This window comes from Homalodisca vitripennis, chromosome 7 (assembly GCF_021130785.1).
Source record: "Homalodisca vitripennis isolate AUS2020 chromosome 7, UT_GWSS_2.1, whole genome shotgun sequence".
NCBI lineage: Eukaryota > Metazoa > Arthropoda > Insecta > Hemiptera > Cicadellidae > Homalodisca > Homalodisca vitripennis.
In genome coordinates this window covers 74674538-74689050 of record NC_060213.1, presented here as the reverse complement: position 1 = coordinate 74689050, position 14513 = coordinate 74674538, and the positions used below count along the sequence as shown (strand labels likewise).

The following is a 14513-nucleotide window of genomic DNA, read 5'->3' as shown; positions in this document are numbered from 1 at the left end:
TTTTATGTAATTTAATTTCTACATAGAACAAGAATGAATACGAGTACTATGACGTTGTATGTCTAACCATAGAGTTTGAGCGTCGTTGTTGCCTGTCACTCAGTAGAGAAGCTATTTTAATTTTTTTTCCGGGGAATGTGAATATTTTTTCCACCTAAGATGGTCTATAGTTCCATCTGCGAATAATACAATAATATGTAGAACTTAAAAAATTGCATGGATCATCGGCCAAGCATTTTACGCGACACGTGGTGTGGCGTAATCCTATCTCGTTATTTTTTTTAATAAAGACGAAATTTCATGTTGATTCCCTACTTCAGTAGTTTATTTTTATTTATGTATGAACTATAGTTGAGGTCGTGTTGAGGTGAACTACTGCAAGAAATTCTATAAAAATTAAAAGTTAACTCAATTTGATTATGTATTTCCCCAAAACCGTAGCAACTGAAATTTGTTAATAGTTAAAAAACATTTTATATTTGTTTTCTTCTTCTTTCATAACACAATATACATTTTTGAGTTTAAAAACTAAATAATGATTATTTTTTAAATTTTATTCCAATTTCTTCATTTAGTAAGAGAATACGTTTAAACCTTTACTGCTTGATTCAAAATATTCTTCAGAATATTATTGTCAGTAGGTAGGGCAAAAAATAGTTTAAAATAAGCCCATCCAGAGTGGAAGCAGAAATTATATGTACGCAAAATAAAAATATACCATATAATTTGCATAAGATTCTTGCTTATTATTTGCCCAGGCAAAAATATCAAAAACATTTTATATTACAATTAAATTAATACAGTGAATTAAACTCCAAGAATTGAATAAAAATAAGAGCACGATTCTTGAATGCATTATACGGATAAAGTTTGCTAAGTCAAGTCATTGGCTTTATTCGTTAAAGTCTTTAAGGTGGTCGCAACGAAAGCAAGCAATTAAGGCAGCCTAACTTAAGGGTAGAGGGTTGGGGAGAAGCAGCAATTTTCAGCCCTTTGTGTTTATAACTTGTTAATCTAAGGACGATGTTAGCGTTTCCTCCCACTTGATTATGTCCATTGTCTTTATTTTGTATAGTTGTATTATAAATCTTAAATTAGACGGATAAAAAGATCATTGTCAAAGTTTTTGTATACCAATATAGAGTTTTATAATAATTTAATTATCTTTTGATTTATTCATAGCATATTACGTCGAGGTATTTTTAAATTAATGCAAATCTAACCCGAATTATACATAACATTATTTAGAACGCTCTTTATGGTAGATTAGCTGATCTTATGCGTTAACTTCATAATTCAGTCTACGGCTTTTAACTCAGAGAGTGTTTTAATGTTAGTGAATATCCTGAATTGATGAATTAAAGCTATTGTGAATTGTAATGATTCAAGTCTATGAGTGGACCCAGGGAGAGTTAACTAGGCACCGGCTGAACTGGATTGGTTTCATTAAGGATATTGTGAGTTATAATGATTGAGTTGAATTGAGTTAGAGAAATTTTAAATTTCATAGACTTTATTCGATGGGTAAAATCAGGAAGATTGCGAACTGCAATGATTCAACTGAATGTATTGTCAGGGATAGTTTAAATTACACTTCAATAACTATAAGGGTAAAACTCAGCTAAATTTGAATGTTATTAACTTAACTGAGTCAGTAAAACGTACATTAATTGTAATGTCATTGGTTCATCTGAATGGGTGAACGGAGAAAGAGATCGAATATCACTGACTCAGCTGGATGGGGGAAATTAGGGAGATTATGAGTTGTAATGATTTAGCTTAATATGTCGATTTAGGGAGAGTTCGAATGCCATTGCGTCAACTGGATGCTTGTAAATAAGGGAGATTGTAATGTCATTGACTCACCTGGTGGGTGAATTTAAGGATATTACTCTAACTAGATGCGTGAATTCAGAGAAACTTCATATGTAATACAACTTACTTCTGTTTCAATTAAAACAAACCCTAGAACGTGATCATTTTTAGTTCTTCAACTGTTATTCAATAAGAAACTGCAAGATATGTGAACGGTAGCATTTTGGTCAGAAGATCCAATCCATTTACCCTTTCTAGGATATCCTCTTTCGTGATTTTAATTTGCGACCTAAACTTATTCGCCACAAAAAAAAAAAACATAATGGTAAATATGCGACACGCTTTTTCAATGATGGCTAGAAACTTCTCACGATGTTTTATTTTGAAAATGCCATAATTCTATTATCATCTGAAAAAGAGGACACGACCTATATATTAGTGGTAAGTGGAGTGCTTACCAAATCGATGTATCTGAAGATTAAGTTCAGCTCTGGTCCGAAAGTACTGGTATAATATTAAGGCCACTCATATATTCTCCTTGCCACTCAAGACCAGCAGCGGGATCTAGTCATCATGCAACTTAATCATTATTAGGTCGGACCTCATAAAAATTAAGGCATGATTTTATGTTTGTTATCTACAAGCTAGGGGTGCGCCCGTACACAACGTTTCCCGTAAGAGGCTTCGTGAAAGTTGCATTTAGTGTATATATTAAAATTTTATAATATATTAAAATGTCTTATTTCGCTTTTTTACACTTTGAGAATCGAATATCATGGGGAAAATTTACCAATCAAGACACGATTTTGATTACAATCCACAAGGATTTACATTGATTTAACTTTGTATGAAAATTTGTATTTAGATTTAGAATTTTTTGTTATATTTGTTATATACTAGTACACCACCCAATGTATCGTGTAACAAGCTTAGCTGAGGTCGCATTTGAAGTCTACAGTTAAATGTATTACTATATCACATCCTTAAGGAATGTAATTAATTAGTAAGATGAAAGATATAGTTTTGAATTCGAACGAGTTTCGTGGTTTCCGTTGTTAATTAATAAGAATATAACGTTTTACTAGACATTTTATAGTTCTAGTACCTATAAAAATTATTTAAGAATAATAACTGATGAGAACTGAAATATACAGTATATTGTTTTTAATGCATTATTATATTAAACTGTATACAATCACCGATTCCCAGATTTAATTATTAATAAAACACTGAAACTACAAAATGTGGTAATCCATCAACATAACTTTGACCGATTTTCCTGTCAAGACCCCGGTACCCTATCTTTGCCACACCCTATTATCAATATTTACTGGAATCAGGCACGAAGCCTTAAATAATGAAACAATGAAAAATTACCTATCCATCTCGTGCAATCATCTATGGGCCTACTATCAATACACTTTATGATTCAGATAAATTAAAGACATGATAAAACAGTCATGTGGAACGTATAATGCTGAAAAACATTAGTTTTTCTTTCATAAAAATATATATTGGTCCTTAGTCGTGTGGTTTTTACGCTTTAAATTATCTATCAACTTACCTTTATTTTTATAATATGTTTGAGGGAGAATATTTCGATCAATAACAACTCCAAAAATATTTTGAAGAGAGGTAAAATTATGTACGAGAACTGATTTCATAAATATCCCAGTCACGTTTGTTGGCCACCTATATATTAAATTTATGTTCAAGCATTAAAAAATCATAACTCTGCTATTATGAGGCTAGATAAATATTTTTTTTGTGAAAATGTAGTTCGAACCCCTTATCTGAAAAAATCATATTAATATTTCAGTTATCGCCATCTACCTACATCATCCAACTGAACCGGAATGACTAATATTTATTTGCGAAAGATTTTCAAATTATCAGTTGTCTCTTTGTAAAGGCACACTTTTTTAAATATACAATATATTAATGCCTTAGTTCTTAGAATTAAGTAAGATTTGACAACCATTACGTTTGTTCAGAAGTATCTCGGGAGTACCGATTGTCCAGCGGTCAACCTTGGACATTGTGTCTGATTTGCTGATAGCGCATTTTAAAATCCTGTCTGTGACCGAAGCGCTTTTTATCAGTACAATCGGTCTTATACTGTATCGACACTCCCCTTTATTCCGTTTGATAAGATCCTCACACAGGCCAGTGGCCCATGGGGACGGACAGAATAAGGCTTAAATAGGGGATCGGCCTCTCCTTAAAAAAATCTCCTAGGACACTATGTCGTACAGTATGTTGTAACAACTGTTTATACCTGAGTTCATAATGATGATAATGATAATGTGTTGCAGATTAGCCAGCTCGCTCGGGAGGGCTCTCTTGCGCTATGGAGACTCCAAGTGGGCCCGCCGATGAGGGACCCGCCTCGGGTCAGCCTCCTCCGCCTCCATCGCCGCTCTCCGGAGCCTATCTACTCATCCTAGTCGGCGAACCACACACTGACGCTCACAAAGATGACATACTCAGGAAAATCGCTAATGGTGAGTCTGAAGTTTGATATCTGCTTTACTTGTTAGTAGTAAGGCACAGGTTGAAGGTGTCATGAAAGAATCGGGCATGTTCACTTTATGTAATTTACAGACCGAACCATTCAACATTGTAAGTGCAGAGCGGGGTATCCCACCTCCCGCATGGTCTACTCGTGTCGTATGAGTATAGGGCTCTTAGGGTCGTGCCACTCGCTGCCTGCTTTGATTGGAGAGCAGGTGCAGAGCTGGCTTTCCCTTCATCCAAGGAAGCATGACTAATATTAATGCCCAAAATTCTTCATGAAGGATCTTGACTTAAGGCAGTTCTACTACCAGCTTTACCGATCCAGAATATCATACCAATCTGGAAACAGCGCAAAGTACAGTTTCTCAGCTTTTTTCCTAATAGAACAAAATTAGCCACTACAAAATCCGAACGACAATAGAACTTGTTCCCACCCGTGCCAGGACTACTCTTGGTATAGACTCTTTCGTGTGAACTGGATAGGAGAAGTTGGCGCTGCGCATGCTCTGGCAGCGCTTCATGCTAGATGGTTCGGTCTGTATGTAAGGATCGATGCAATACTTAACCAACATGAAATATAAATATTCATAAGGTTTACGTGTTAAGTATACTTTTTATGAATTTATATATAGAGACACTAAAGTCTTCCAAAGTTACCACAGAAATATGTCGAATAGGAGATAACCTGGTGAATAGACTGTCTCTCACCAAGAGGTAAGATGGAAACCCAACGGGTAATACGTTAAAATTTCAACTTGAGATAAATGTAGTCACAGTTTTTGTATTTGACCTCAGACAGACTGATTCTTATTATACGATGTTATATACCTGTACTTTCCGTATTAATCTATATGAAAAGTGTCTAGCAACCAGGGAAATTGCATAGAATACAGTATATTTGTGATTTTTAATCCATCTCCAAAAATTTAATATAACTAAATGTTTCTTATCACAGTAGAACATATATTTTATTTCGCATATCTATACAGAGTAGCTAATAATAAAAAAATCAGTACCAAGTTTAAAAATATTGCAATTACCTTCAACAACATGATAACATTTATTCACAATAAAATGTTTATAAAACAGTGAAAAGGTGTAATTATCCACTTGTTATTGCATTTAATAAAACTATTGTGTGACTCGCTGCATCTCAAAGCTCTTTCGGTCGACCAAGGTTCTTTTTAATGACCTTTAAGGGATGTAAAACTATTATAATCTCTCTAAGAAACTAAGGAAAAGCAATTAAATGATTTTGGACCAAAGTTAAATATAAATTTATGAATAAAGTGTTATATTCTTCAGTATTATATTCAGCCTGAATTTATTAATTAAATGGTATTGTTTTGATCTTGTATTGTGTGTGTGATCTCAAATATCGGAATAACTAATGGCATGACTTAAGGTTTAGTTTTGAAACATGAACATACTAAGTTATATTCATGTCTGATCACATGCTGTTGAATGAAAGCCAAAATAAAATTCATTCCACATTGCTTATTTGCCATCTTGTATTTTCTAGTACTTTTTAGTTGACATATTAGTTTCGACTTGTTTCATGTGGTAGGATGCTCAGCCCACAGACCACGCAGGGACTGTCAAAATACTGAATGTCACGCAGATACGGATTTAAAATAATGTATGACATTTTACTATGCAAAATAACCCAGAATGTCTCCTCTCAGCGCAACCCATTGTTTGGTTGTCATGTGAAATGTCACAATTCGCAATTTCCGATCCATTGGATAATATTTATTCCTTCTCCATTTGTACCGTTCAGGGCGCGGCGTCATTGAGGGATTTGATGTGTATTTGTAAGGCTTACCCTACTTGTCCAAACTCGTCGATGCGTCTTTTCACATATATTTGTACAGTTTTGTATTAATAAAATGTTCAAAATAAATGAAAATGGAGACTATCCTTTAAAAAGAAAAAAATATTTATATAAAGTTATGAGACGCTGATTAATTGGTGAATTTGACTAAAGTGCAAAATTACCATTTCTATACTTTTCCGCGTAATATCCCCAGGCACTGTAAAATAAAACATATAGTATGAAAAAAAATGTTTTTGATGGAGAACCATAAAAACACACTAATCTGGGGTCTAGAACCTTAGAACCTCTGGTATGAAGTCTGACAATACCACGTCAAACTTAGTTGAATAAACCATCCGCTCATAAACGTATACATTTGTACAGCATAAATGCTCATATTCGTATTTTATGGTACAACTTGTATTTAACAACGAATTGAAGTAGAGACCCGTACATTTTTGTTCCTGGTACTTTTTACTAGCATGTATACCAGAGTAAAAATGATAAAAATGAATTTTTATGGTTACATTGAACAACTTAAATTATTCCTTCATTTATATATTTGAAGTATCTATTTCTTTTATATATATTTATCCATATATATATATATATATATATATATATATATATTTATTTATGTGATGATATATATTTACTGGCCAAAAAAAAAAAAAAATAATAATAACAATGTTTGTTGGAAAATAATGACCATTTATGATAATTTGAACTACTATTTTTAAAGTTTCCCAAAAGAATAGGAATCTTTTTCACTTTGAAATATTGTGTCAGATATACAAAATACTCAACTAAATAATAGTGATCATCTTTCTTTTAAAAATTTCCAATTGCTTAGAATTTTTGTCTTAAGATAATAAAGATGTAACTGTTGAGTTTAGCTCCACTTAATCTTCCTCTAATGTGCAGCACCTGAAATCTGATGCTGTTGCAGACTTGACTCCTGATCGATCTGGAGTCATGTTCGTCTGAAGGGATAACAAAATCGAGTTAAGTTTTAAGTAATCAGATTTCAGATGCTCCACTGAAGAGGAAGGTGAACTGGAGCTAAACTCAACATTTGCATTGAATCTGCCTGTTATGCCCCAAAATAGCTGTGTTGTGTATACAATAAAGATGATCTAAAATGTCTTTCCAGATTCAAAAGGTTACAAGAAATGTAATTAAATTTTAAACTGATAGAATTAACTGTAGGATCTATAACATTGGACTTGTAAGAGATGGTCAGTCAATTTTAAAACAATAAAAAAGTTGTTGTGGAGATTAATCATTGATTAAATTATGGTTCGAACCCCATTTTCATTCATTACCATTCATTTAATATTTTCGTTCATGTTAATTAAAACACTGTTGGGAGCTGATATTTCTTCTTAATGTGTATGTTTGAGGATTCGATCTAGTTAATTTAGTGCTTTTAGCTATTCATTCTTGCATTGGTTTGAATGCACCACGGCTAAAGGGTCCTTATTATTAGAGAATGAGAATGCAAATCCTGCAATCTTTAAACTCTAAAAGGGCAAGTTTGGAGGAATTTTATGGCAAATGATATTTTCTGGCTTTGGTATGGTAGAAGGTGGGTTTAGATGTAAACTCAATGCTATCTTGTAATACATTCTGTATATATCCGTTGGCAAGGTTCTTCATATAAAGAACAGCTATAAAAATAAAGTTTGCAGAAACCGATGTTTGATGATGATATCATGCTCAGTGTTACATTGCCAAAAATAGTGCATGTATGTTGTTGGTTTGAATACACCACGTCTAAAGGGTCCTTATTATTAGAGAATGAGAATGCAGAGACTTATACTGTAAACTCAATGCTATCTTGTAATACATTCTGTATATATCCGTTGGCAAGGTTCGTCATATAAAAGAACAGCTATAAAAATAAAGTTTGCAGAAACCGATGTTTGATGATGATATCATGCTCAGTGTTACATTGCCAAAAATAGTGCATGTATGTTGTTGGTTTGAATACACCACGTCTAAAGGGTCCTTATTATTAGAGAATGAGAATGCAGAGACTTATACTGTAAACTCAATGCTATCTTGTAATACATTCTGTATATACCCGTTGCCAAGGTTCGTCATATAAAGAACAGCTATAAAAATAAAGTTTGCAGAAACCGATGTTTGATGATGATATCATGCTCAGTGTTACATTGCCAAAAATAGTGCATGTATGTTGTTGGTTTGAATACACCACGTCTAAAGGGTCCTTATTATTAGAGAATGAGAATGCAGAGACTTATACTGTAAACTCAATGCTATCTTGTAATACATTCTGTATATACCCGTTGGCAAGGTTCGTCATATAAAGAACAGCTATAAAAATAAAGTTTGCAGAAACCGATGTTTGATGATGATATCATGCTCAGTGTTACATTGCCAAAAATAGTGCATGTATGTTGTTGGTTTGAATACACCACGTCTAAAGGGTCCTTATTATTAGAGAATGAGAATGCAGAGACTTATACTGTAAACTCAATGCTATCTTGTAATACATTCTGTATATACCCGTTGGCAAGGTTCGTCATATAAAGAACAGCTATAAAAATAAAGTTTGCAGAAACCGATGTTTGATGATGATATCATGCTCAGTGTTACATTGCCAAAAATAGTGCATGTATGTTGTTGGTTTGAATACACCACGTCTAAAGGGTCCTTATTATTAGAGAATGAGAATGCAGAGACTTATACTGTAAACTCAATGCTATCTTGTAATACATTCTGTATATACCCGTTGGCAAGGTTCGTCATATAAAGAACAGCTATAAAAATAAAGTTTGCAGAAACCGATGTTTGATGATGATATCATGCTCAGTGTTACATTGCCAAAAATAGTGCATGTATGTTGTTGGTTTGAATACACCACGTCTAAAGGGTCCTTATTATTAGAGAATGAGAATGCAGAGACTTATACTGTAAACTCAATGCTATCTTGTAATACATTCTGTATATATCCGTTGGCAAGGTTCGTCATATAAAGAACAGCTATAAAAATAAAGTTTGCAGAAACCGATGTTTGATGATGATATCATGCTCAGTGTTACATTGCCAAAAATAGCCCATGTATGTTGTTTTTGTTCGAGGCTAGACGACGGCGGCATCGGCAGGCGAGGCAATCTGGGATTGGGACAAACACAAACACGAGATAGATTACTTCAGGGCCATCACGTTGGTTGTCTTACTAGTAAGCTAGCTCTGTGGTGATAGTGCTGCACCTCACATAACAGAATATAGCATCGATGAAGTTGTAGTTTTAAGTTAATGGAAATATTATTTACTTTAACTCTAACATTTATTTTAAATAAAATGGTAAACATAAGTATTTAATTTACCGTTATAAGAAATGATATGAAAAATGTTTATGTCTATGGGAAATTCTTATTTAAAAAATCTGCTAAGTGGAAAAATATATGGCAAATCATAATTCGGTAACAAATTGATTAAATTGGTAAAAATGCTCCATTTATCATAATAACTATTAACAATTGAATTCTTACCTCAACTGTACATTTGAATTTGTAAACTCTCCGAGTTGTGTAAGGAGTAGAGTCAATATTTTGAGTGTATTAAGACAAGGTAAAGTGTTTCTAAATAATACGAGACCTAAGGGAAAACTCTCATTATACAAACAAACGCCCTAATTTTGTATAATATCTAGTTAAGATAGAAATATATCATCTGCCACGGCCTTTTTGGTAAAACTCGAAACAGTGGTAAAAATAAAAAATGTTACAGATAATTTGTTTAAATTTATATAAATAATACCTAAATATAGGTCTCAGTACTATTGTTTTAATCACTATTATATCAACATAAACTAGCGAAATAAAACAATAACATTTCGGCATTTTGAGCCATATAGCTGGTTGTTTTATAATCTTGTGCGTTGGATTTAAGTTTGGCAAGCGAAAACAAACCAAAGAAGACATATATCGTTATATATTTTTTCAAATCGATCCATTATATATACATCCCCACCGAAAATAGTGTGGCTGATAAATAATTTATTTATGAATGGAAATTACCATTTCACGAAAAACAAAGTTGTCTGCTTATGAAATATAAGTAAATAGACCCTTAGCTTTTGTCCTAACGGTTTTGTAAAAAATGTGTATTTGTTGAGAATTGTATTTTTTTTGAGATAAGATATTTTAAAAATTTATGTAAGAATACATTACGCTACATTACAAAAGTACGAGCGCCTTGCTTTTGTGTTTAATTATGAAACCGTTTATATTAATTCACGATCTCAGATACTTCACTGGCATATTCGTGTTATGTTTTATAAGGAAGGTATGACAAAGGAAGGTGTTGCATAAATAAACCATAAAAGCAACCAAAAGGAGTTTTATATTTGTATGTGGAATACTCCGATATAATTTAAAGTTTGGAAATCCGCTCTCAATGTAAAATGTCATCCTTTACCCATCCAAAGCTGAAATGGGTGAACACAGAGTTTATTTTACTGTAAAAATAGAAGAAAGGTGAAAATGAGTTAGCGCTTTGAAGGCAAACGAAGGGAAAATATAGCTGTTTATTGCTTCCCTGTTGTTTACGAGTTCTTTTCATTATACCAAGGCGAAGTTGAGGTACATTATGTTTGCTGAAATGCTCGGTTTTTATTTGAAACGAGTCCGCCGCCACCTCATTGAAAAAGTAAATCGATCTATGCTTTTGTACTTCTTTCTTTAAAACTAAAACTTATATTATTCACTGTTACAAATATTTGAAAATATTTTACTTGGTATTGCCACTTGACATACAACGATATGGAAACTAACTTTAGACTTTATAAGTATCGCATATCTTATATCAGGATGTAATTCCTTGCTTTTTACGACTGTTATTAAAAACGTCCACCGCTTCAAACATAGTATATTATAAATAGTTTTCACAAACTTCGCGTCTATCGGTTGACCTTTACTGTTGTCCTATAACAAACCTTTGCTAATCTTGAGAAGACATGACTGTTACCACAATCCACTGCGGCTAACACGGATAAGCTGGATAAGCGGTACAAGCACAGCCCAAAGCCCACAGTGGCGTCTTGTAAGACATAACAACACCTAATCCTACTTCTAAGTACAAGAAAGATTGTTATACATGCATCGTAAACAATTGTAACGAATACAAGTCATAAACGGACCGTACCTATTTAGTTCGTTTTTGTTCGTTACATTATGTGACTATCATACAAATGTGATGGATTGGATAAATATAATAATTTAAATTTAAAATTCTAAACGCTCTATACATCAATGAAAAATAAAAGGATTGAGTAGAATAAATGAAATGAAGACGTACCATTAATGCTCTCAAAACTATAATATATGCAACGATAACTATTTCTTTAGGTGCGTATCTTTGTATTTAATTATTTATATGTACAATAATGTTACTTATACTATGTTATACTAATGTTATTATATATATATATATATATATATATATATATATATATATATATATATATATATATATATATATATATATATATATATATATAATAGACCTACACGGGTAATACATTTTGAGAAAGTGTAATATAAATAAACTAAATAATATTGATGATTCTTTACGATAAATATTATAATTTCAATATAAGTTTTCTAAAGACGATTTGAAAAAAGATAATAATAATTTAGAAAAATTTGGTTATACTTTGGTGGTAACGTCTTTATATTTATTCACAGTTAATGCTGTTAACTTTCAAAAGTATTTAAATTCACAAAAAGCAAATGGATACGGGAATTTAGTAACAACTACAGCTCCCATTTCTATGGCGCTCAAATTGGAGAGGCTAATAAAAATATCTACTGAGAAATGAAATAGTAAATAAACTTAAAATTTTTTACCTTATAACTTACTCTCTGTTGAAGTATGTTTGTTCTTAAACATATAAATTCTAATTATAAATTATATTATTTGCAACAAATAGTTCAGTAGAGATTCACTGATGGAAACATCCCAAGCGACGACATCCGACCTACTAATCACAACACTACTCTGTCTGAGACAATAGACGACCCTGATCTCCAGTCTGTTGTTTGTGTCTCAGACATAGACATTGTCTCACCACCGGGTGACAGTTCCATTGTCTTAATGTTAGAGAGCAAACCCAGGTGACATTTATGTGCTATTTTTAATGGCGGAGCGTAGCAGAATGCTGCAGACAAATTCGAATAGTCATTCTTTGTGTAAATTTTTCCTAATTGGGTGCTTTGGATGGATTTCATAAAAATGTCCTAATATAATGATAGAATTTTGAAAAACGTAGCTACTCGTAGTTGTTTTGGCCCACAGACCAACCGACTCTCATTTGAAAATAAATACTGTACGCTCTCACACAAAATTAGACCGTTAATTACTGTATTTAATGAATTTTAAAATATTCTGTCCTGCCAAGAAAGGGAAAAGATCCTACCTATACATTAATTTTGTAACCTGGAAAGAATGTACATCACTGCAAGCTGAATATATTTTCCGAGATACAAAACCCCGAGTTTCAAGGGAAATTTTACACACACGTATCACTCACGTTATATAGTGTTTTAAAGTTACACTTAGCCTGCTGGTCACCAAATTGTAAAAAAACAACCTTTGTACTGAATGGTAGCCTCCATCTATTGCAACCTGATGGGTACAGCTGTTATCGCAAGATAACACAGTCAAGCAACGTCGAGCGTGGCTGCTTAATGGATGGGTGACCTCTGAGGTTGTCCTTGCAAGTAGACCGCCCGTCATGCCATTGTTGGTGATTTGAAAATTACCTTTAAGCTTTTAGTCTCCAGCTCAAGTGTCTTAGCCCTAACTTCGCGTGGTAAAATGAGCCGTCCTTAAAAAATTGTATATAAATGTTAGATTTGCTGGGAAAATTATGTCATGTTTATCTTACTTATTTTGTCTCTAGAAGCTACAATATTTGTATTTACCTTAATTTTCTAAATGAACAATAGCGAATGAGGATACTTATTGAGAAATCCGTAAGGTAAAATATCATATAGTTATAAATAGTACCACTTTACAAACACACCAAGATAGATTCGTGAGGTATACAATACTGAATTGACGTAACCTCACAAATATTTAACACAGTGACTTATAAGAGTGATAAAAATATCTAAAAAAGGGATCTTCTTCAAAGAAATTCTAAATTACATCACCGTCCACATTTTATGCATTTTCCCTTTAAAGCTAAAAGATTGTAAATATATTTGGTTAGAACTATTTTATTTTTATATAAGCACGTAAATTCAAGTGTTATAGATCTCTATGCAACACTACACCTAAATGTAAATCTATCCACTTGGTGATTAATAAATCTAAAGTTTAGATCTTTATTTCGCCGTTGTTATTACGTCTGAAATTATTATTGGAATTATTCCTATTAAAACCGTTTCTCATACATGATTTTGATCTTCCTTTGTAACATAGTAGACAAGATAGTATTTGTAGAAAGGAAAATTATGCAAGCTCCAAAATGATCCTTTGTCCTTCTTATACATTTAATTTGGAGGACATAGAAAAGGAAGAATAGTTCTTTCATTTAGCAAAAATCAGTTTAATAAATTCTAAAATATTTTTCAAATATTCTATTAATTTTGAATTATTAATATATCCTAAAAAAATAAAGATCTAAACCCTCAGCCACTATTAAAATGATGATGGATATGGGAACTCTATAGGCCACTGAATTACTATTGTAGGTGAAGGTCAACTGAGGCTTCAGCCAGGCCGACATGTACTACTGCACTGGCTACCAGTACAGGCTGTAATTGGTGTAATGCTAACAATTAGTTCTGGTAGTAGCTTGCCGCTACTTGCCACAGAGCTTAGGTCAGCCGTGAAGGGCGTGTTTGATGGAAGTCGGTAGCTCGACCGTAGAGCATAATCGAATATAGACGTTTAAATTATGTAATCTGCTACTTACAATAAACTAGCTGTTACCAGTGGCTATGCACACAGTTTTTTAAATTCTTAGCCTACTTGGATATTTTATGATTTTTTTAAACGTAAGTAAGCATAAATCAGGTAAGTATTATTTCAGTGTTCGTGGTTAAGACGATCAGAGGTTAGAGACTGAAACTTACATCAGGTTTTGCGCTTGTAGGAACATTTCTGGTCCGAGTGAACTATATTACCAACGTCACAGGGGGGTTTACTTTGTTCTCCAGATCTAGAAAATATTACCGTAGTTCTCGCATACCCACTTAAGTAAAAAAAACCTTATTTTTAGCCCTTATAATTTACTTAAAGTATGAGACATTTTCTTTGCCAGAGTTGGGTTTCTCTTGTTGTCTCGATGAAAACATGTACATATGTAGAACTGAGAAGCCTACTT

The 14513-nt window shown here is 32.8% G+C and overlaps 1 protein-coding gene across 1 annotated transcript in view; it reads left to right on the top strand.

The window, feature by feature from the left end:
- Nucleotides 1–14513, top strand: part of LOC124365979 (microtubule-associated protein futsch-like) — a 412304-nt gene that overhangs the window by 20031 nt on the left and 377760 nt on the right. The window contains 1 exon segment of the mRNA XM_046822142.1: nucleotides 4131–4319. Coding sequence (XP_046678098.1) covers nucleotides 4166–4319 — 154 coding nt within the window. The 5' untranslated portion in view covers nucleotides 4131–4165.